Source organism: Mauremys mutica, chromosome 4 (genome assembly GCF_020497125.1).
Source record: "Mauremys mutica isolate MM-2020 ecotype Southern chromosome 4, ASM2049712v1, whole genome shotgun sequence".
Classification (NCBI taxonomy): Eukaryota; Metazoa; Chordata; order Testudines; family Geoemydidae; genus Mauremys; species Mauremys mutica.
The window spans coordinates 42,328,560-42,353,068 of record NC_059075.1 but is presented as its reverse complement, the minus strand read 5'-3'; the positions used below and the strand labels follow the sequence as shown (position 1 = coordinate 42,353,068).

Here is a 24,509-nt window from a genome sequence, read left to right as displayed (position 1 = left end):
GCTTACGTTGGAAAGACTGAGAGCATGTCTACACTAGCACTTACATTGGCAAAACTTTTGTTGCTTAGGGGTGTGAACCCCTCCTCCCCCTCCCCCCCAAGTGACATAAGTTTTTCCGACATAAGCACTTGTGCACACCTCTCTGTCAGTGGGAGACACTCTATCAACAGTATATTGGTGTACATGAGAGTAAACAAAGGCAAGGAAATGCAGACTAATATAAGAACCAGAGATCAGGTATTGTATTAACCCTGATTTTGCCATGGAGTCAGGATATGATCCTGGACAAGTCATTTTATCTGTTCTTACTTTACAGAGGAGGAAATGAAGGATAGTAGCCTTCAGTTATCTCCTGGTGTTGGGAGGAGGGATTTATAAGCTGCTTTGAGATCCTAGGTGGAAAGCTCTAGTGAAGAATGAAGTACAGTGGTGAAGACTTGGCTGTTAGAGAGGGTTCTTGGACTTCCACCAACAAAGAGTGTGGGCATAAACAAAGGGGTGATGGGTAATAGGAAAGATTTTTTTGTTGTTCTTCACCATTGTTGGTTTCCTCCTCATTTTAGGGACTTCCAAGCTAAAGAAAATGCCTCTCAAGTCAGATGCAGAGAGTGAGGAAGAAGAGGAGGCATGTGAGCATGAAGAAATAGAGGTAACTCAGGATGAAACTGCTGCCTCTCTTACGGACATGCAGGTGAAATGCAAGCCAAACCTGTCGGAGATGATGGAAGCTGTCTGCCGAGAGAACGTGCTGAAAGACCCTGAACAGAAAGCTGGAGGTGGAGGGGCAGAGCTGCTTCTCCAAGAAGTGGATCCAGAGCCTCGATTTAACTTGCTGCAGATTCTGCAGGAGAATGGGAATCTAAGGTAAGAGTCAGTAGGCAGATTATTTCAGTAAGCATAGCAACTAGTATCAATTAATACACGGAGCCTGGGGACATTCAATAAGTTGTGAACCCCACCCCTCCAGGGACAGGAAGGTGGGAGAGCCTATAACAAACATGCCTAGATTTTGCTTAATTGCAGGCTGCATTGGCATCTAGTTTACACAAAATGGAGACAAATGCAGGAGCCTTCACCTTATCAGTCCTAGAATGTGTGACCCCTGCATTGCACACTGGGACCTAAAGTCTCCATGGGGTGTTTTCTTAAAACAGGTGGCCGAGCTTCACTTTGGTTACCCCAGCCTTCAGAATTCCTCTGATTTGATGCAAGGGGTCTCCTGTTGAACTGTAAACCTTTTTGTTCATTATCTCTTCTGTTTTTCATTGTACTGTATTTTTATTGTACATTTAAGCCAACAAATGAAGGCTGAGAATGGAATTCCCCTGTCTTTCCCACCTCTCATAAAAGCAAACTTCCCATTCTTGTGCTTTTGTTCTTGAAGTGAATTTTTCTAAGGGCTTGTTCACATGGTGAGCTACTGCACAGCAAGCCAGTGTGTGAATATACAGCACACCAGCTTGCTGTGCAGTAACATCCCATTGGACACTGTTATAGCACAGTGACATACCAGTGAGCTGCACTCTGGGACTTTCAGTGCACTTTAACAGTGTCCATGTGTGATGTAACTGTGCGGCAAGCTGGTGTGCTGTAGGTTCGCTCTGAAGCTTGCTGTGCAAACAAGCCCTAACTCTGGCAATAGCCACTGAAATGCCAGATTGCAGTGTCCTGAGAGCAAGACAGAAGTGTTTTGAGGGTGATGAGGCATTGAGAGATCTGATTGTCCAGTGTTGGGAAGGGTGGGGTGGAGTGTGCTCTGGTGCTTGGCTGGACTGTTTGCAAAAAGGGTGGGGTGGAAGAAAAGTTTGGGAACTCTCCAGCTTGTGGCCTACTAGATAGGAAGGTAATTACTCTTCTTGATAAGTTGGAGAGACAGAGTATCTATCTGCTGGGGGGTACATTATAAGGGATGGGGAGCAGAGTATCCCCTTGCTGAATAGAGGAGGGCAATGGGACCATTATGGGGACAGGGATGACTATCCCTCTTCTGGGTAAAAGGTGTTTTCATTGTTTGTCATATCTTATACAAAATTGTCCAAGCTTATAGAAAACAAGGTTTTATTGACCCCTATGTGACCTGCCTCTTCTTTCCCAAATTAGTTTCCGTGAGGCTGGGAGGCCTCAGGAAACATCAGGAGGAATTTGGGTTGCACTATTATCTTGTTATGGCTGAGACATGTGCTGCTGTGGTGTCTGTAGAGGGGAAAATTTGGAAACAGGTTTTCAAAGCAGACACAGCAGTACTGACCTCACCCACTCACACACAGGGCAGCCAAGTCCTGCTAAGAATGCAGGCTTCTGTCAAAAGTTGTTGGCAGATTCCTACTCAGCACCCAGCCCCATTGGGATTCCCCTGGAGCAGCTAAGGAGCTCCACACAGCGTAAGGCGTGCAGTGACTTCATGTGCAAGGATTGTGCTGGACTTGACCCCGTCTGATTTGTCACTGATGGAAAGCTTGGCTGCAGAGTCAGCGGGCTGAGGAGCTGAAGTTATGAAAATCTCATCCGAAAGAAACCAGGCCTGTCCCATGCAGCCCCTCTGAGAGACAGGATGTTCCTCAGTCCTCCAGCTGGGCCGGGCCAGCCAGCTTCTCTGCCTCTCATCCTTCTAGCAATATTGATAGGTAGTGACAATTATTGGGGATATTATTATTATTATATTCCCCACTATGTGATCCCCAGGGGAATCACCAGTAGAGGAAGCTGTGTCTGCCCCTACTTTTGAGGCCTCTGTTGAATGCTTTTTTCTTCTTCTGGGTCTCAAGTGCAAGACAGAGATTGCAGGAGACAAGGTAACATTCTATCTCCAGAGGTCTCCTCTGATTCCATGTTGGGATTAAGAGCAGGTCCAAGTTCTGTGTTTTTGAAACTGAGATACAGGCAAAGAGCTGTCAATGAGTTGTTCTCTCATCCTAGCAGCAAGGAATCTTAGAGACTTTATCACAAGATATTTTGATGCTCCTGGAAGGGATCTGCAACCCTAGGCAGGGAGGAAGCCCCTAGGAGAGAGTTGCCGTGGAGTTACAGTGGCCTGGTATTCTTGGAGTTAATTCCTAGTCAGAGTTCAGAGTCTGCTCATGGCTGGGTTAGTCCCATGTCGGGGGGGAAAGGGTTTGTTGTCTAGAAGCTAGGAAAGGGAGCTCTGAGGAGCCACAAGGGTTGTTCTGTGTTGTGGAGTTCATTGCAGGGCAGAGACCAAGCTTGTGTTTTAGTTAAAGCGAACCCTTGAGATAACCCAGTAGAGGTGTCAGCCTGAGCCTCCTATTAACTCATTTTCTCAGATCCTCCCTAGCTCTGTGACAGGGCTTCAGAAATTTGAAGAACTAATGACCAAGCAGAGGCATAACTCCAGACAGTGCATGGCATTTAAACTTCCATGGTCATCTCCCCATATCAACTTTGGCTGATGCAGTGGTCCATAGTGGTGCTGCTGCTATTTTGTATGATTTCCATAGTTCTATAAGTATGTATCACTGCACTTTGTAGATATGTGTGGTAGGGAGACCAGGCTCCTGAGCTGAGGAGCCTGATAAAGGATCAGAGGCCCTGATGGGACCAGATGCTGACCTACTACAGTGGTGAGGGCCATATAAGTACTTAGACAGAAATAGAGAGCAGGAGGTAGAAGACCATGTCTGGCATAGTGGGGACATACCTTGTCCTGAGTACAGGGAAGTGTAAAAAAGAAAAAGGGGGGGAAAAAAAAGCCACAAAGTGTGAAGTGGGTGAAAGAGGAGCAGAGAGTCCTTGGGAGTAACTGGAGGCAGGAAGCTGGGCCCACTCAGAGCTGGAGGAGGGTTTGAAGGCTGGGCTGCAGATGGGTGGAGTTGAGCAGTCTTGAGTAGTTGTCTGTCTTAACATGTTTGTTCATTAAAATGACTATAATTGTAGAGGAGTGAGAATGAAACTGTATATCCCACCCTGTACCATCTGGTCACCTTGATTCACTTCCACAGCTCCCTTATGTGTTCGGCCAGCTGCATGGTGTACTTTGCTTACTTTGCTCAGTGAAACCTAGACTGTAACTCTGGGGTGGCTGGGGAAGAGCTCATCTTCACAAATGTTATTCCTTTGTTTTACAGAGGTTTCATTTAGATGGGGAGAGGTCCCCTCACTCACCCAATAAGAACTGCAGGGCCTCCTTTAGAAGCTTTGTCATTGGTACAGAGCTTTTCAGTTTAATTTGTGATTGCTAGTGTTGTGTTCAAAATTGTCATAAAGAGACAGCACCACGGAGCTTCAGAGCAGGCTAGGAATATTCTGCTTGGCTGGCGTGCACATGGCTGACCTGACTGGGCTGCTAAGGATGTGGGAAGGGAAGGAGGTCACCCCATCCCCAGAGGTTGTCTTTGCTCAGAGAACGCTTGCCTGTTCCCTGTAATATCCTCTGGAGCCCCTGCCCCAACCTGATGGAATGAAGGTACATTAAGAATAAATTAGGGACAAAGAAGCCCTCTTTCTCCTTATCCCCAGATGCTTTTGTATATTGGAGGATTTGGGTGACTGTAATTAGGTTCGTAAGTAGTCCAGATAGGGGCTGTTCACGCTGTGATGCTGTATATCTGACCACTGTCTTGGCTTCCACAGCAAAGTGCAGGCTCGCAGGGCTTTCTCTGCCTACCTGCATCGTGTTCAGCTGCGTCTGATGAAGGAGGCTGGGGACCAGATCCACAATGCTGCCTGGGCTGCTAAGGAGGATGAGCAAATGGTAAGAATCTGTGTTGGGCAAGAGGAGCCTAATGGGGAACTGTCCTGAGAGAGTGGAGGCCAGTTCCCACCCTCAGAAAGAATGAGGTTAGAAAGCTCCTGTTTCCTGAAATTGTGCACACATCTCCTCCTTTGTCGAGGAACTGGTGCCAGGTTCATAGCATGCAGGCCAGGTAGAGATACTGACTGACTTTCGAGTAAGATCAGCATAGACAGCTCTTAGTGAACTGAGCATGCTTAACACTCCATCCAACTCAGCCCCCTCTTCCTGCATTCCTACCTCTGAACGTACCTGCTGTTGAATTCCTGTTTCCTGGCAGAATTTTCTCTGAGATGTCTTGCCAGTGCCTGGATTTTCCAGTTGAATCATAAAGGGACCAGCAGCTTCTTATAGAAACAGAATGCTCGAATCTGCTCAAGTTGAGTGGGTGCCTGGCTTAGCCGCCTTCCCCATCCACACTCTTACTCTTTGCAGGTAGCTGTATCTTATAGGATCTTCCCTTTCTTCTCTGCAGAGACTGAGGGGGGGGAAAAAAGGGTTCTCTCTAATGCTGTTGTTGAATGTCCCTGGATTTCCTCAGACAATGCAGTGAAGTCTCCCTATCTGAATCAGCCACTTTAAGGAGTTCAGCAAGCCCAGTGTCCCCTCTCTAACACTACTGAAAGACAGCATCAGATGATATGCTGGGCTTTTTGCAAACCTAAATGGGCTCTTGCTAAAAGCAGGCTGTGGAGAAACAGCCAGTGCAGCTTGAAGATAAAACCAAGTGTCAGAAATAATCAGTCGGCTCAGTGGAAAATGTTACCCCTGCTTTCCAAGTGGAAAATTGAAACTGGCTTTTTTAGATTCACTTTGTCTGCTGTGCTGCGAAAAATGTTTAAAATAACAGATCAAACCAGCCTAGTGTAATGGCAGTGAGAGGCGAGCTGTGAAATCCAATGCTCTGGCTGTGAGGCAGCTCATTTATGCACTAGCAGGGCATCTAACCAAAACCAAATCCAGAGTGGAGACAAAAAGGGTTCCACAGCAGGCGCCTTGCCTTGGGGCCTGACTTGCTGTATTCCCTCCCCATCAGAGGTAGCATGAGGGGATGACATGGCGGGAGGTTGGAGTGGGTATCTGGCCAGAGGTCATACAGGGGATATGATGATGCAGGGAACAGGAATTCATTTCTGACCAGAGGTTGTATCTGATCATGTGGTAGGCCAAAAGAACCCCAAGATCCTCCTCCATTGTGGTGGGGAGGAGAGGAGTGTGTCTTGGAGGGGTTTTGTCATATTATCCCTGGGCTCCTTCTACATGATACTTTTGACAATGCTCTTTATAAAATGTTTCTCTAGATAGGGACACTCCATTATCAATGTTGCTTGATTTTCCACATCTCCTTCTCAGCTACACTTTCCTCAGACAGATATTCTCGAAGTACTCCCATCACTGTCCCAGTCTAGGAAGTGATGCACAGTTCTTCTCCCCCTTATCTTGGGAATTTGTGGGAGTAGGTTAAAAAGCATCCACCACCACATCCAGTCTGGGATGTACTCTTACCTGCTACATGTCATACCACATCCACAGAACAGCATTTCTTCTCTACCCATCATGGGATGATCTAGCAACCCCTGTGCCCTCCACTCCACACCTTGCACCTGCCCATTTAAACTCTCTTGTTAATGCTGTCTCCCTTGGCGGCAGGAGCTGGTGGTACGCTTTCTGAAACGAGCAGCCAGCAATCTTCAGCAGTCTTTGAGGATGCTACTCCCCAGTCGACGTCTGGCCCTGAATGATCGTAGGCGCATCCTGGCTCACCAGCTGGGTGAATTCATAGTCTGTTATAACAAGGTGAGTGGCTTCATCTCAAATTCCTCTTCCTATGGTAGCTGAGCCCACTTGGATCCAGATGAGTGCATGATCCAGATCAGTGCCAGAGCTTCCTTGTTTCTGTTACTTCCACGCAGATTGGGATGTGTAACACAACAAACCAGTGCCAAACCCCACCTCCCCTCCATCCTCTACAGCAGCAACCCGTTGATTTTCTAATCCATTGAACATTTAAGGACAACCAGTTCCATAGGGGTCACCCAGACATAGATAGACAGATGTCTATTAGATTATTTAGGACTTCTGAGACTCATGAACCCTTGGAAATGTTTATGGCTTAAATGAAGATTTTTGTATGTAAACTCTGCATGCATTTATCATGAGGCAGAGCTGTTCATGACTGTGTTTCTGACATTTTCCTCTGAAGTGTCTGTCATTGGCCACTATCAAAGAAGAGACACCAGTCTAGGCAGATTATTGGTCTGCTCTAATATTCAGGTTCCTATACCTCATTGTGGTTGCATGTTCAATCATAGTAATTGTCTATGGAAATTATCAGATGACACTGTGACTGCAGTTGTATGTTTAGCACAGTAACTAGGCGCTCAACTGCACATGAAACTTTCTGGAATTACTCCATATAAATCTAGGCTACAAACATATTGTATTGATCTATGACAAACTCAAGATGACAAAACTGTTTACATTTCAAATAAAATAAACTCCTGTCTGTAGACATCAGGAAAGAGAGATACCCAGTAAAGAAACATGTAACTGACTCAGCTTTTTCTGTAGGGTACCTCAGTCTCTAGTGCATTATTGTGGTGCGCCTGCAGAGAACAGCTTTGAGATACAAATATATGAAATATTTTATCATCAGCTAATATACTGAAAAGAGAAAAATTTTGTAATAGTCTGCATGATCTCTGATAGGAAGGGGTTAAAAGTCCCTCTTCACCTCTGCAGATGCAACTGACCCCATTCTCAGCACTGTGCTTTCTTGCTGATTTATGTTGTTTTGTTTCCTTTTGGGGTCTATCTTCTCCACGCACTTAACTGAGAGAAGTTAAAATAGTAACCCTGTCTCAGGGGCTGCTGTGCATGGTGCCTCTGCAGCACATCTAGCTCCCACTGGTTAGGGGAGGACATCCACTCACAGAAGTTTGTGTCTGGACTGACATCTGGCAACCTGACCTATCAGAGCAAAGTAGGGAGTGAACCAAATCAGCTCCTGGGTGTGCCCTGTGTGCCTAGTGCTACCTGACTTACTGTGTGAGGAGTAAACACAAAACACCCAAGCAGCTTTGTTGGTGGTCCAAGAACATGGCTACTTTGGATATAATTTACATTCAAAGATTCTGTTCGAACACAAAGATTTTCTGCTAACTCTCAAGTAAATTTACAAAATAAAACTGTAAAACTGGTAATCAGTTTAGAATTACATTTGCTTATTTTAGAACAAGTGAGAACACTCACTTGGGGGTTTAGAACATAAACAATTTCTTCAAGTAGTGTCCCTGTGGGTGCACCACTTTAGTTGCACAAGTGCCCTGCGCCTTTGATCAGAGATTTCTGGTAGCAGTGTCCATTCAGCCCATGCTTATGCCCTACACATCCTCATGCCCTGTACCAAGGCTATATAGGGCTGCATGGGCGAATTGATATCAGTTCCTTTGAACTGCCTTTGGCCAGAGATGGACTCTAGCAGTGTACCTCATTGCTGTGTGCCTGTTTCCTCTTGTATTTGTGTTTTAGCTTTTATAGGTAGGTCTCAGTGGTAGTAGATTTAGTAACCTTATAGTTGTTGGAACATTTCCCCCCTTTTTTCCCTTTCTTTAAAAAATAAATAAATCTCCCCTTCCCCCCTAATTGAGGGGCTTGAACAAATTTTCTTGTACAGGGATGCTGGGCTCTAAAAGGTGCCTGTCTTGCTGAGAAGCAATCCATGTTAGTGGTGGACATTCCCAGTGCATTTGCTGGTTGGGAGATTCTCATATTCCCAGCAAGTGTAAGATCTGATCTTCTTTTAAAGGAAGATCCCAGAGTAACAGGGAAATAAAGTATAGGCTCTTAATGGTGAAGCAAGCCTTGAGACCAGATGCTGACCTGGTGGTAAAGAATGCCACATATAGGGACTCTCCACTTCTGTCAGTGCCCCATTGTCAAGATCACGGTCACCAAAAGGAAGACAGTATAGAAAACACAGTCTCCATCAATATCCATGAGTGAGGTATCAGTAACTGCACTACCAGTACCGAGAGCTTCTCAGAGTATAAGGAAAAGGATAAGAGGAGCAGAATAGAGAGTTCTTCATCAAAGAAGATCTGGTCACTGGAAACCTCAGGTCCTGAGAGGCGTGCTAGTGATACTCTAAGTACTTCAGGTACCCTGAAGCACGCTAACATTTCAACTAAGACCCATACCACACTGGTAAAGGGGTCAGTACCTAATGCTATTATTACCAAGAGACTGGCTTCAATGGAATCCTAGACCCCTTGATACCAACAACATCATTAGTGTCTGCAACATCATTAGTGCCAGTACCGAGTTCTGTTGTGCTCCTGGAACTGCAGGAATTCCAGTACCCACAAGACCTTTTGGTACCTAATGAGCAGGGATCCTAGAAATCCATTTGCCACGGAAAAATGCAGAATTTGCGTTTTTACAGAAAATCTTTAGTTTTTTACATTTTGTGAAAAAATAAAAACAGATAACTAAATTTTACTGAAAGTACCATATCACTTAATCAATGAATGCAGCCTCCCCCTCTTGTGGTTGATTTTTGAATGCACTTTAAATTTACAGTAGAGGACCATTTATCTGATCTAACTGGGACCAAGGCGAGATTGAATAATTAAAAATTTGGATAATCAGGAGAATTGGCAAAGAGCTTTTCATCTCTTATTTTAAGATTGTGGCTCAAGTGATTAGCCTTAGGCGGCTAGTGGTTCGGTTAATATGGAGAGCTGGATAATGGAGGTTCTACTGTCTATTGTGGTTAGGGAAACTAAAGTTCAAATCTCATTTTAATCATGGAAACACGTGGATTTTCATGTTTTGTTTTACTGGAGAATTTTGTTTTTTTATCACTGAAAACTAGAGTCCCTGCTAATGAGCCTGAGTATCTGCTCTTTGTGACATTTTTCAATACTGGAGTCAGCTGGGTCACCAACTGCTCATGTTTCCATGAGACCTACCTCTTTTCCATCTTCCACTATCCATAAGGAGAAGTTGCCACCTCTGATACAATATGTGGATGAGCATTCTGACTCAGACTCTTAACTTTCTATTCAAAGCTCTCCAATTTATTCCAGATGTTATTCCACATTGCAGATGCAACAAAGACAGGACACCAGACCCCTGCCAACAAACGCTTGGGATGACCAGTGTTGGATACCTCCTTCCATGCCTTCTGGTCTCCCTCATTAGCCTTGCTGGGATTCATGGACAATGTACTGCCAGCAGTGTCAAGGGACTTCAACTCAGTCTCTCAGGGCACACAGAAGACCTTGTTCACCGGTACTGTGCAGTCTTCCTCCTCATTCTGAGCCCGAGGGGACCTTTGAGGAGCAGGGGGCAAAGGTGAACAAAGAGGTTACCGCCCATTACAAACATCTCATCATTGTCACCTGATAAGGCAGTAAGGCCACCACCACCATCATTAGCTGATGACTTTAGGCAATTCCAGGATATGATGAAGTGGGTTGCTGACATAGGTGCTGGAACTAGGGGTGCTGGAGGTGCTGCTGCACCCCCTGGCTTGAAGTGGCTTCCATCATATACAGGGTTTACAGTTTGGTTCAGTGGCTCTCAGCATCCCCACTATAAAAATTGTTCCAGCACCTCTGGCTGCTGACACCTGTGAATTCCCGGGAAGAAGTCCAGGATTCCCATAACAAGCTCCTGGACATATTGCACACCACTACCTCAGCACAGGTGGCACTGCCAATTAATGAAACCCTCCTTGAGCCAGCCAGGTCCATCTGGCAAACTCCAGCAATGCCCCTCCCTCTCCATCTCCCCCTCCCCCTCGCACCAAATGTAAGAGAGATGATTAAAAAAACAAAAATTGTGTCCCAGAATTGTGAGTTTTAATTTGCTCATCGAACACCAGATTGTTTAGTTGTGGATGCAGTCAATGAAAGGGGCAGACAACAGACCCAACAAGGCACCCCTTATAATAAGGACCAGCAATATCAAGACCTCTTTGGTCATGAGAGCTACTCGTCTGCAACACTTCAGTTCAGGATAGCTAACCACCAGGTGCTGATGTTAAAATATGACTGTCTAGACTACAAGAAGTTTAATGCTTTTATTGACCATTTACCACAGGAACATTGAGAACATTTCAATACCATAATAAAGGAGGGTCAGCTCTTAGCAATATCTTCACTGCAGCCATCGCTCAATGCTGTAGACACTGCAGGTAGGTCTGTTTCCACCGCAGTGGTAATGAGGTGAGCATCCTCATTTCATTTGTCTGGGATTCTGTAGGAGGTACAATCGACCATGGAAGATTAACCTTTTGATGGCCAGAAGTTTTTCAGATTCCACGGATGACTTCTTCATACCCTGAAGTACTTTAGAGCCACAATTAGGTCTTTGAGGATATACACATCTGCAAATAAAAGACAGTTTAGCAGGTCTCAGTTAACGCAAAGATCCAACCCTGCTCAATTTTTCAGGACCAACAGCTAAGAGGTTGAGGTTTTCAAAGAAAAAGCTTGCAACTACCTCATCCAGTCTTAAATACTGGATCATCCAAATGCCAGTTTTGATGGTTTGGTCATGAGTCCAGACTACCCAGTGATGAGGTTCTCTCAGCTACACGACAATCCCCTTCTTTCTCAAGTTGGACACCATCTCTCTATTTCATCAAGCATGGGAGGCTATAACACTGGACAAATGGGTATTAGAGTCCCTTATTTCGGGTTATGCGATCCAGTTTACTGCCATCCTGTCCTTCCAACCCCCTTCCCTGTCCCTCTTCAGGGACCCTCTCGCAATCAGTTGCTGGCAGAGGAGACTCAAGTCTAGGAACCATAGAACCAGCCCCACTTCAACACAGGGAAAAGAGTTCTATTCAAGATATTTTCTGATACCCACAAAAAACGGGGGTTGGAGGCAGATACTAGATCTCAGACAACTGAACAAGCATGTCAGACATCTGAAATTCAGAATTGTGTCCCTAGCAGCCATTATTCCCTCCCTAGAATTAGGGCACTGGTTTGTGACCCTCAATCTCAAAGATGCCTACTTTCACATAGCGATTTATTACTCTCACAGAAGATTTCTTCGTTTCACATTCAACCACAATCATTACAAATACCAGGTCCTACTCTTTGGCCTGTCATCCACCCTAATGATGTTCTCACAAATTATGGTAGCTGCCTACTTCCATTGTTCCACTGGCTCCTCAAGGGGTGGTCTTATCAGGAGGTTTGGTCAGCAGTTCAAACAATAATTTTACTATTACAAAGTCTAGGCCTGCAGATAAATCTTGAGAAATAAATCTTGACCCCTCCACAATGAATTCTCTTTATTGGAGTATTTCTGGATTCGATAACAGGTAGAGCTTATTTCCCTCTCAACAGATTCCTTTCTCTGAAGGACCTTATCCAAAAAGTGCAGCTCAGCCCTCAAGTTCCAACAAGAGTATGTCTGCAACTGCTGGGACACATGGCAGCTTGTGTTTTTGTGACGCAAAATGCCAGGTTGTATCTTTGATGTCGGCAGGGGTGGCTCAGGACAATTTATTACCCAACAATCACAGTCTTCCTGCAGTCCAAGGCAAATAGTCACAACAGGAATAGTGCTTGCATGTCAATCTGTTGGGATTAAAAAAGTTCAGAAATGCTTCCCTCCACTTTTCCCCCCCTACTCAAAAACAAGTCCATCAAGATCTTGACAGACAACATAGCGCACATGTATTATATTAATCATCAGGATTAAGCACATTCCCCACTCACTCTGCACTGAAGCAATAAAGCTTTGAAACTGCTGCATTGCCAGTCAGATAGTCATATCAGTTTCTTATCTCCCAGTTAAACAAAACACTATCAATGACACCCTCAGCTGACATTTCTTCCTAAATTACTCATGGGAATTGGAATCTTAAGTCCTCCACAAAATTTTCATAGCTTGGGGATTTCCAGAAGTCAACCCCTTTGCCATGGCAGCCAACACAAAGTGCAGGAAATTCTGTTTCAGGGAGGCACTCAATATCTAAGTGACATTTTCCTCATTATATGAACAAATGGTCTTTTTTATGCATACCCTCCAACTCCGTTGCTCTTAAAGATCCGTATCAAGATCAGACAGGACCAAGCCAAAGTCATTTTGATTGCATCAACTTGGCCAAGGCAAGTTTGGTTTCCTTACGTGGTCAAACTCACTTCCCATCCTCTATGGTGGTTCCCCATCCAACCTTAACTGTTGTCTCAGGATGTTGGTCAGACACTTCACCCCAATGTGAATGTTCTGCAACTGCAAGTTTAGTTCCTCAATGGTTCTTGGGACTAGAGGCTGTCTTTTTCATCGGAAGTACAAAATACACTTTTAAATAGGAGAACGGAATCTACGAGACATACCTTCAGAAATGGAGACTATGTAATCTTTCGTGTAACTTTTGGATTTTTCTCCTATCCAGTCATCTCTTTCCTCAGTCTTGGATTACTTGTTGGAACTGAAAAATTCAGGCCTTTCTAGGAGTTCCATCAAGATACATTTAGCAGCAATAACAGCTTTACATGTGCCAGTAGAAGGTTTCTTGGTATTCATTCATTTTACCACAGTGAGATTCCTAAATATTTTTCCACAGATTAGAGCACCTACACTGCTTTGGGATCTCAGTCTGGTTCTTAACTGTCTCATGAAACAGCCCTTTGAGCTATTGGCTATGTGCTCACTGCTACATTTGTCTATGAAGACAGCCTTTTTGGTGGCCATCACTTCTGCTTGAACGTTTGGGGAAATGGGGACTCTAATGGCAGACCCTCCTTTTACTTTGTTCTCCAAGGAGAAGGTATCTTTACAGCCCCACCCAAAGTTTTTACTTAAGGTGTTGTGACGGACTCAGGCCAGAAGGATATAAGAGGGTAGTGGAAGGCAGGTATATCAGCCTCAGAATGAGCAGGTCCCTGTTCCCTGGATAGCCAAACAAGGGCTACTCCAGGCCAATCAAGACACCTGAGGCCAATTTAAGCAGTTAAGATTGTTAGGCTAATGCCGGCACCTGACCTCAATTAACTGAGAGAGTCAGTTAAGGCTGATAGGCTAATGGAGACAGCTGGGACCAATTAATGTCCCACTTATACTGCTTTAAAAGCTCTTCTTTCCAGTTCTCTCGAGAGGAGCCCAGGTGAAAGGAGCTGGAGGAGAGGAAGCATTACTGAGCCCTGAGGTAAGGGTGAAGCTTGGGAAAGGGGAGCACGGGGAAGTGGCCCAGGGAATCAAAGCAGCATCAGTGGAGGAGGGAAGCCGCTAATAGCTGCTATCATTAGGGTCCCTGGGCTGGAACCTGGAGTAGAGGGCGGGCCCGGGTTCCCCCCTTCCTCCCCGCATGATCTACAGAGATCCCTTTGAGAGGGAAAACAGACTGTGGTCCAGGCAGGAGACCAAACGGTGCCTGTGGAGCTCTAAGGAGCAACAGATTGTGGGTATTCCACCTTCCCACCTCCCATACCGGCCTGTGATGAAAATAGCTCAATAAACTGTAACTTTTGCCGCCATACTGGGAAAAGGAGGTCATATTGAGGGCCTTAGTGAGCTTCTGAGGCCACTAAATCCGCCAGGAAGCACGGGACCCACCAATACAGACTTGGAGCTTTGTCACAGTGTCTTCTGAATTTCACATCTACCAAATTATTCACCTTAATTTTTTTTTTTGACAGTCACGTCAGTGTACACAGGAGTCTTCCTTTCATACACAGATAAGAGGGCATTAGTCTTTCAGTTGGACAAAACTAGGCCATTCAGGAGGATCCCTAGACTCTCTATTTCTATTGCATTTAGGTGCTCCCCTAGAACTACCTTCAGTCAGAGGCTTTCTAAATGGATCTCTGGATGCTTTATTGCCTGTTACGGTTTCACTGAGATTACACCTCCCCTAAGAGTGGTCACACACTCTATTAGATTACAAGTCTACAACTGTAGCCCTACTCAAACATTCTGCAGGGCTGCAACATGGTCCTCGGTGCACCCATTTGCCAGCCACTGTGCCTTAGTTCATACTGCAAGATCAGATGCTACAGTAGGCACCAGTTTTTTCTTCAGTGATGAACTCCCATGTCCTTAAAAGGTTACTGCAAGGGAATCACCTAAAGTGGAGCACCCACAGGGACACTACTCGAAGAAGGAGGAGAAGTTATTCACCTTGTACAGTAACTGGAGTTCTTTGAGATGTGTGTCCCTGTGTGTGCTCCACTACCTGCCCTCCTCCCCTCTGCTTTGAAGCTGCCTCTGTGGGCTTTGCAGTAGAGAAAGAACGGAGGGAAGTTCATCTGCGCAGCCCTATGAGCCTCAATACATGCCACAAGGATGTGTAGGGTACATGAGCAACACGAATGGGCACTGCTACCAAAAATCTTCAATCAAAGGTACAGAGGTGCATGCGCACCTAAAGCGGAGCACCCACAGCAACATGCATCTCAAAGAACTCCAGTTACTACAGCAAGGTGAGTAACCTCTCATTTTAAGCTATTGAAAGACTGTTTTGGCTACATATTTTTTCATGTTTGGTCCCAGTATATAAACCCCTCTATCTCACTGACACATGCCAAGAGACAAACCTAGAGGTGAGTTCTCGGAGTGGGGGAGTGCCCTGTAGACCCACTTGATTAAGCCCTTCCAATATAATTTTGTTCTTGCTCTCCCCCTGCCATGCTTCAGTTGGGAATAAGTAGGCTGGAACAAAAACTGCTAGGAGGAATCCTCCACTAGGGGCAGGAGCAGCAGAAATGGAGGGAACCCAGAGTTAGCAAAGGAGGACACCCTTTTACCCCATGTCTTAATAAGGAGGTGGCATCCTTAGCAAAAGCACTCACTTGATCAGGCTAGATGGGGCTGTTCAGCATATCACTTTTAATAATGTGTGTAGAGTGAAGAGATTAATGTGTCTCTGTCTCTGTGGGCCCTCTGCAATTACAGGTTCTGCAGCTTGTCCAAACCAGTACTGCTGGAAGGCAAGCACATATACAGAGTGAAATGCACTATCAATTTGGCTGTTATGGAATCAGGCAATCCCCTTGTTCTAGATACCATGAAATTGCTCTGGAATCCCTTCCCCTTGGGCAATACCTGTGTCCCAGCACCTGAAGCTGCATAGAAAGGCAGAGTGATAGGTAACTAATATACTTATTTGCAGGAAACTGAGCAGATGGTTCAGACAAGATCAAAAAGGAAACAGGAAGAAGAGGAAGAGGAGGGTGTGAATGCTGAAGGTTTTCAGGACTTTGTTACTAAGGCAAGGTAGGAATGGACTTTTACCCCTTGTAATAAAGTAGCACATTGCATCCCTTCTGCTCTTATACTGCCCCATCCTACCTCCCCAAACTGCTGCAGTGTCATCAGTATCTGTTGCATGGAGTGTATGATGGATGTTTTTGCCATTAGACCCAAAGGACAACATGGGCTCCATCCAGGCCCCATAAATGCTCATAGTCTGTAATATCCACTCTATATCATGCTGGAGCAAATGCAGTCACACCTTAGAAGAAAAACAAGGCCAGGGCTGCTGCTGAGATTGCCCTGATCTTCTGTGGTTAAGCTTCCGTCATGGCTCTGCTTCTCAAATTCCTGTCTTCACAAGCACATCCGACCCTTGCCATCTTCCCTGAATTCCAGGTACCATCTAGGACTATGCCTCCTAAGGCATGGAGGGAGGTGAAGCACACTCCTTGCCATGGCCATGGCTTCTTTCCCTTTCTGCTAAAACACTTAACTGTGAGCGGTTCATTAATGTTAAAGGACCAGCACTCTGCAGTTTTATAGGTCCCAGATTTGACCTGCCTTAAACTTGCTAGAATCTGGTAGGAAATGTATACTGCATACAAGGTAAATCCTCAGTGTCAGTTGGAGTGGTATGAAAAACAATATGCAATATTACATCCGTGTGATTATATTCAATTCTTCTTGAAGACAGCCATTGATGAGGAATTTCTTCTCCAAGGCCTCTCAGATCCTCTCGGAAAATCTTATACTGGTTTTTCTTTGTTCCTTATTTAACCTATGGATGATGTGACCATATTGACAGACTTCTCGCAACTTCATGGGGGCCAGGGGCTACAGAGGAGAACACTTTTCAATTGACTCTTAACACACTTGTCTAAGAGAGCTAAGGCGCAATCTCCACGTCCTTTGTTACAACCAGTTGTGGAACTTTTCTCTCATTCATGTCTGATCAACATTGACAGTGATTTACTGGATTTGGATGAGGAGAAAGCAGGGGTGATGTCAGCTAGATCTCTGCTACTGATCCAGAAGCTTCAGTGTCTTCTCCATCTCCTGATGATATCATGAAGACTGTGTCTGTTTTACTTTCTGATGACAATAATTTGTTTCAAGAGTTGCTGATTTGGATGGTAGACTCTTCAGAGTAGGAGATTACTGTGGTCCAAGGAAGGACTCCTCCTCTGGGGGGGAGGGATAGCTCAGTGGTTTGAGCATTGGCCTGCTAAACCCAGGGTTGTGAGTTCAATCCTTGAGGGGGCCACGTAGGGATCTGGGGCAAAATCAGTACTTGGTCCTGCTAGTGAAGGCAGGGGGCTGGACTCGATGACCTTTCAAGGGCCCTTCCAGTTCTAGGAGATGGGTATATCTCCATTATTATTATTAAATATTCATCACCATAGTGCAGAGGAAGAGAAGTGGCTCAGAATATCTGGCTGACCTCAGCATCTATATTGCTGTTACCAAGAAGGCAGATTGCTTGTTCCTGGTCCCACAGCAGGGATTCTTATTTCTTCATACCAGACTTTTGGTTCTCTGATGGTCTCTGTGGGCAGTAAAAAGACTGACTCTGGAGTTGGTCAGTCTGCAGTCTGAAATGTGTATTCTTGGGCAGAAATGTGTACTCTTTAGGAATATTGGGAGTCCATGTTGCAGTTACCAGGCCATTGTGGCCAGATATTATCTCCAGCTTGGAACTGAACACTTCTTTTGCTGGGACCATCTGCCTGAGATATAAAAGAAGGTAGCAAAAGACATTGCTGCTGAGAGTTGACGTTTCTAGACATGTTCTCTCTGCTTCATAGGATGCATCAGGTACATCTGAAAACTATGGTGTCGGACATTACTGAGCATGGGTACTTCTGGTTTAAATCATCTGGTCTGTTTCCAGCAGCTCAAGCCATCCCTTTTGATAATGAGTGCTTGTTCTACAGTATAATCTGAGAGACCCTGGAGAAGATGGAATCTAAGAGTTACTGCTTGATAACCAGAGTTTATCCAACTGCCCCTTCATAAACTTGGTGCCATGATGTGGTCCTTTATTTATGTATGTATTTGTTTTATTTAAATGTATAGGCATGCTCAGAGAGTGCCTAGTCATAGGCTTTTGACACCCTTGACACAACTTAAAAATACAACAAAATTAATATCCAACTATAATTCTTCAGTACAACTCACTGTAACCCACTACCAACAAACCAGGCAACCCAAAAGTTTAAATAACCCTTCCATCCAACAGTTCCTCACCATTACATATTCCTACCCTTCAAATGCTTGAGAGGAAAAAAATGAGCTTTGCGCAATGTGCCCCGAAGGTTGAAAGACTTGTCTGAATAGGTGCTGCTTTCGCCAAGGCTCCGGGGCACCAGAGGCACATCCTGTAAGTGTGAATAGGCAAAGGGTATCTTGCAGAATTGTGACTGCTGGCAATTAATTTACTTTACCTTGCTGGACTGTCATATGTTATGACTGTTGCTGGCAGTAACCCTCTGCTGGCTTGCTTACCCTGTGTGCAATTGTCACATTCTGGGTACAATCCAGACCAGTGAGGATTTGTCACTGTCTGCCCTGAAATCTTTGGTGCCACACAGTGCTTTGCTGTTGTATGTCCCAACCTGGACTGCTCACAAAGAGCCAAACAGCATGCAGGTCACATCCTGAGTGGCTGTATATAGCTATAGCCCTGGTCCAACAACTCTGACCCCAGCAGCCTGTTAGCAACCCACCAGTCACACTCTGGCTTCCAGCAGCCTTGATTACTACCTGCAGGGTGACCCCAACACATTCACAGTCCCAAAATTTCCCCAAAACATGTGTTCTGCATTGTCCAGTCCTCTCCTGGGAAGCTCAGATGTTAGAGGTCTGTTGCCCCTGTAAGGGGTCAATGTGCAGCAGTTTACCACTTTAACTGGAGTTACCCAAACAGTTCAGTTTATACACAGTACTAGATTAGTTTTGATTAAAAAATAAAACAAGTTTATTTAACTACAAAGAGAGATTTTTAAGGGAATACAAATACAAAGTATTAAAGTCAGAAATGGTTACAAGAGAAATAAAGATAAAATGCTTTCTAGTAGCTAAAATTTAACAATCTGGATTTGGTTCAGGGTAAAGTCCTTGCCATATGCTCCCAGCAACATTTCTGACCAAAATTCCAAAAGAGGATCATCCCCCAAAGTCAAAGGCCTGGTTCCCTTGTCGTCTTAGGTGAAAGAAAGAGAGAGAAAGAAAGAGCGATCCTGGGGTGGTTTTGTCCCTCCCTTTTATAGTCCAGTCACCCTTTTGAAATGCATTTTTTTGAGGGTTATACCTAGATAAAGTTCCTCCTGCTGTGAGGACAGAGATATGGAATCTCCTGGTGAAAGAGGTTCCATGTTGTCGCTTGCTAAAAATGCAGATCAGTCTGTTCCTGCCCCACTTGGTTGCCAAAGAATGGCCACTTGACAGGTGATTGCCAATCAACTTTGACACCTGGCTAGATGCATTAGCTTGTCCTTTGTCTTTTAGGAACAGGTTTACCCCTTCCTCAGACGTGTCTGGTAAATACATTGCAGTCATAATTTCAGCTTGTGTTCGTAACTGTATATATAGTGTTCCTACACACGTTTCACCATGATATTATTCACCAGCAAGTTGCTAGTTTTCAAATGATACATCACAAGGTATATTTTGTACAAAAATTATTACAATAATGTGTCAGGTTTGAATACAGGGTTGCTTTTGGCCTCCACCATACTACATGATCATGAGATGATGCTAAAGCAGCATCAAAGAGCAGGAAAGGAAAGGAAAACAGCTATTCATGATACTAGAAATACAGCTCAAAATTGCTATGAATTGAAAGCTGAGTGACTGGCACTTGTCCTAGACGTGACAGAGGCCTAAGACATTGGGGTAGGATTTTACTATGTAATTCTGTAACCAAGAAAACGATAAAAAGAAATGTGAAATACTTTTGTGGGACCCACAAAAATGTTGACTGCTCCCCTTACTGACTCTGTGGCATTGGTTAATTACTAGGCCCTCCCCTTACTCTTGGGATGAAGCCATTAATGATGAATATAAAACAGAGGCCATGCTGGATTCTGTTACAGTGTTCATGGCCCTAGGTTTGATGAGCACCTGAGCGAGCACTTGTGGAGTCTTGCTGATGACCGCTGCACCCCTCCTATCAAACAGAACTCCCCAAAATAGTATATAAGGTTTGCTTTGGCTCTCTGTTTAGCCTTGGGAGGTTCCTGAAGTCCCTGAATTTTCCCTCCCACATCCTGGGAGTGGCACCTGGGACGACTTCTGAGCTGTTCTCCTTCACAATACAGACCAGAGCATGTTCCAGTTCCAGGCATTCCTTCCCTGGAAGGCTGAGGAGACCAATAATTTCTCTGGCTTGTTCCTCTTCAGCCTTATGATCTGTTTCCTTTGTGACTGTCATGCAATGGCAGAAGCTCCTGGAATCCTCACTTAGGCCCTTTCTTTTCCTCTCTGTCTCAGTGAGAGTGACCTGGAGGAGGTGCTGACATTTTACACACACAAGAATAAGTCAGCAAGTGTCTTTCTGGGAACAAACCCCAGGACCACGAAGCCTAGCAGCAGCATCAACCAGTCAGAAAGCAGGGCCCAAGGAGGTAAGTGTATTGTGCAGTACTGAGACAGAGAGCTTATAAGAAACAAGGGTTGGCTATGGTGACCCAGTATAGAGTTGAGGAGAATGTAAAATCCCAAAGGGGCATTATCTAGGTCTAAGTAGAAAGCCCAGTAAAGATATGGGGAGCCTGGGGGTGATGAGTGTGACACCGTCGTGATAGGGTGTCCTTGCACAGGGTAAGGGTGCAGAGCCCAGAGAGGGTGGGTCTGATAGCTGAGTGATTAGTGATCCCAGCATAAGGAAAGGGTAGGTTTCTATCTTGCCTTGATTCATAGCATTAGCTAATGCAGACCGCAACAGACAGTGATGTTAGAAAAGGGGACGGGGGTAGGCCACAATAAATATTGGGAAGAATCCAGCATCTCTGCAATATTGAAACCCTGCAGTCCATTTCTCATGAAAAAAGTAGGTTAAACTGTTCTGCTTCCTGACTTTCAAAACTCATTTAAGATCTTCCTGAGATGGTGGAACAAGTGAAAAGGAATAAGCCCCAACATTCAGTGGCAGACTCAAGTGGAGAAGGAGAACTGAGAGACAAGCCCAAAGAAGCCAGGCAATCCCGTAAGTTAACCCACCCAAATCAGGGCAGAGTTAGCTTTCCAGCAAATGACTGAGGTAGAAACCACACTTGCTTAGTAGATTTAGAACTATCTTGAGAAACTACAGTGGTCAGAATCTAGATGCAGAAAAAGCTGAGAGAATCCCAGTCCCAACTCTGGGGGAAGATTACTGGGAGAAGAAATAATCTGTCTTTTGTGGTAAAAGGGCTCTGCAAGATATTTTGAGCCTGGAGAAAGGATATGTCTGAATCAGAGCTTGGTTCTTGCCAGCCCTTGCTGGTGGTTGAGTTTTTTCTTGGCTTCATCAGGCCAATAAGCACAGGCCCCTTGGCCACATTGCTGTTGTCTTTGGGGTTCTGGAAAGCTGTTTAATTTATGAAACATTCTGATTGGCTTGTTTGTATTGTTTTAACAGGGCCCCTGTCTTTCACAGAAGATGAGGCAAAATTACTCCGGTGCAACCACCCTTGTGCTTCCTCCTCTGTTCCTGGTGCCACGCTCCAGAGAAGCATCAGTTCCCAGTTGTCATCTCATGCCACAGCCTCTAAAAACACACAGGTGCCTGGTCACCACTCCTCCCTGGCTTCTCTAGCTGGTCCCAAACTGACTCAGTCCCCACCTTCCCCACCTTCTTTCCAGAGCCAGAGTACAATCCCTGACAACTGGTCTGTCTCCACAAACCCAGTGTCCCACCAGACGTCTAACCATGCAGGGTTGCATCGTTGTCGGTCTGGCAGCTACACCATTGGGCCCTTCTCATCATTTCAAAGTGCTACTCAGATCTACAGCCAAAGACTGTCCCGACCATCCTCTGCTAAAGCAGGTGAGTGTACTGGGCAGTCAGGATGTGTGAACATGTCATTGGGTAAATCCCATCTTTTGTCAGTCAAGGTTCCTCCTAGAATTGGAGAATTCTTCATACTGTCCAAGCTGGGCTTCTGTCCCTATGGTGATCAATCTCAAATTTGCTAATCCAGTTGCCATGAAGAGTAGAGTAGAGGCTGCTTGGTCAGGGCAAAGTGTACATAGCCTTTACCTGCTCTGTGATAGCCAGAAATGTTTAATTTTCAGGGTTGTGAATCTAGCTCCTTTCATCAGCACTAAATTCCTTTTTGGGATAAAACAGCCTCTCCCTAGTAATAATTCCTGCTTTCTGTGCTGATAAATGGAGAATTGAACTAATTCATTCAGCTTGGAATGAAAGGGTCTCGCCTGAATGGCAGAGGTGGGAAATGATGTATGTGAGAAGGGGTAGTTGTGCTCAACTGCACAACTGACACAGCATTGATACATGATGATATGTTAATAACAGTTTCAGGGCAGTTTCAGTAATATAAAAGTCCTCTATGGGGCTATGCAGGGTTCTTGTTGCTGGGGATTCCTATTTGATCTGCAGGAGACTCATCCAGTAGAAGTAGCAGTTAGTCACAGGTTCAGAGAATGGTCAAGGCCTCCAAGTAAAATCTGAATGGGACAGTGTTTAAGAGAATGTTAATAACAACATAACTTCATATTTCCCTAGGCCCTTTCATCTTGGCATACCTCAAAACATCTTACAAATTACATGTAGGGATTTTTCATTCTATATTGAAGCACAGATATATCTAGGGTGGAAAGAGGTTGAGCAATGCTACCGAACAGAATAAGATAGCTGAAGAGAAAAATAAACCATATCCATCAGAAACTGATGGAGGCAGAGGTTTAGGGAGGCAGAATGTAACCTATATTGAAAATTGGTCAGCACATCCACGCTACCACCCCTACTCTTGAGGAAAATGCCATATGTTCTTTACATATTTGCTTAGTAAGTAAGTTAAGGCCCCTTTATGTCTGAATGAGTGTATTAACACAGGGGTTTAATGCAGTTTAACTAATCCACTTTAAATTCACAGCTTTTCTCAGTTCAGATCAATGTTCCTGAGTGTGCCCATGTATACAAGCTTTAACTGTGAGTGGGTTTCCCTCTGCAATAACCCTGCAGATCTGGGTTTGAAGTGGACAACAAACTCTGTCACATGTTCACTGAGACTGCTTTATATAATGTGGTGAGCTTTCTGGCATTAAAATAAACCTGATGCACCTACTCAGTAGCTTATTTAAAGGGATCCATTTGCTTTTAAGCAAAGTCATTGTAGCTTTTGTATGAAAAATACCAAACATGCCTTTCATCCCATAGGCAGCTTCCATGCTCTTTTGGTGAGGCCATCCTGTGTATAGTGCCTGCTATAGAGGTGTCTCGTAGAGAGGATCAGGGAGTATGCCTGCTGCCTCTGGAATCCTGAAACTAAATACAATTGTCTGAATGATCTACTTTCTGGAATTCAGAGAAGCCTAGAAACCAGAGCTGATAAAGTCTCATTAGGTGCCTTCCAAGGAGCCAAAGCAGATTATTTCCTACTATGCATTTACCACTGTTTTGTCTGGTCTAGTTTTAAAAGTTCCTAGTGCTGGGGCTTCTTCTCCCATTTGCCATCAGAGGTGATTTGAGAGACTCACTTCCAGGAAAGGTTTCCCGATAATTCAGCCAAAAATTTACCCTTTTAAATTCATCCCATTGCTCTTAGTTTTACTTTGTTTTACCTTTCTCTAAATAATTCCTCTCCTCTCCTGGTATTCACAGACATTAAGTTCTTGAAGACTGTTACCATGTCCCACTTCTGTTATCTTTCCTCATAACCCAGTCTCTCAAGCTCCCTGATAATTTTTGTAGCTATTCTCTAAATTCTCACCAATTTGTCAGCAGCTTTCTAGAAATGGTGTAGTGTCAGAGGTCAGATCATATTAAAGAAGGGAAAGACCATAATTCTCTGATCTGTGACGTGATGCCACTGTTTGTGCAGTCGCAAACTGTACTGACTTTTTTTACAACCGTATCACATTACACACTCCTTTTCAATTTGTTGCCCACTCTCTCTCATCTGTTCCTGCTTTATAAGTTTTTCTTCCTCCCATAGAGTATCTGGCTTCTGTGTTATCTTCCCAGATGTATTACCTGCATCTTTTTCAAATATAATCTCATTTTGTTACTTCCTGCCCATGTTTCTGATCTCTCTAGGCCCCGTCATTTTATTTCTTTGTCCTCATTGGTGTTTACAGCTTCTCCTAATTCACCTATGAATCTCATCAATATTCCCATCTTCCCAATCATTAATGAAAATATTAAATCCAGATCTAACACTATCGACCTGCCAAGACACCTCCCCGCCTCATTGCTTTGCTGTCTATCATAACCTTCTGTTTATGACCCTCCAACCAGATTTCAGTCTATAAATGTCTTCTAATTATTTTTCTATATTGATTTTGTTCTTCATAAGAAGGTTGTGATGTCTGTGTT

The 24,509-nt window shown here is 44.6% G+C and overlaps 1 protein-coding gene across 7 annotated transcripts in view; it reads left to right on the top strand.

Annotated features, from left to right (window-relative positions):
- Positions 1–24,509, top strand: part of TTLL5 (tubulin tyrosine ligase like 5) — a 233,541-nt gene that overhangs the window by 89,468 nt on the left and 119,564 nt on the right. For all 7 annotated transcript variants that reach the window (XM_045014664.1, XM_045014666.1, XM_045014665.1 and 4 more), the window contains 7 exons: positions 564–864; positions 4,588–4,708; positions 6,398–6,544; positions 15,888–15,991; positions 20,462–20,595; positions 21,066–21,176; positions 21,591–21,998. In XM_045014664.1, coding sequence (XP_044870599.1) covers positions 564–864; positions 4,588–4,708; positions 6,398–6,544; positions 15,888–15,991; positions 20,462–20,595; positions 21,066–21,176; positions 21,591–21,998 — 1,326 coding nt within the window. The remainder of the gene's footprint in view (positions 1–563; positions 865–4,587; positions 4,709–6,397; positions 6,545–15,887; positions 15,992–20,461; positions 20,596–21,065; positions 21,177–21,590; positions 21,999–24,509) is intronic.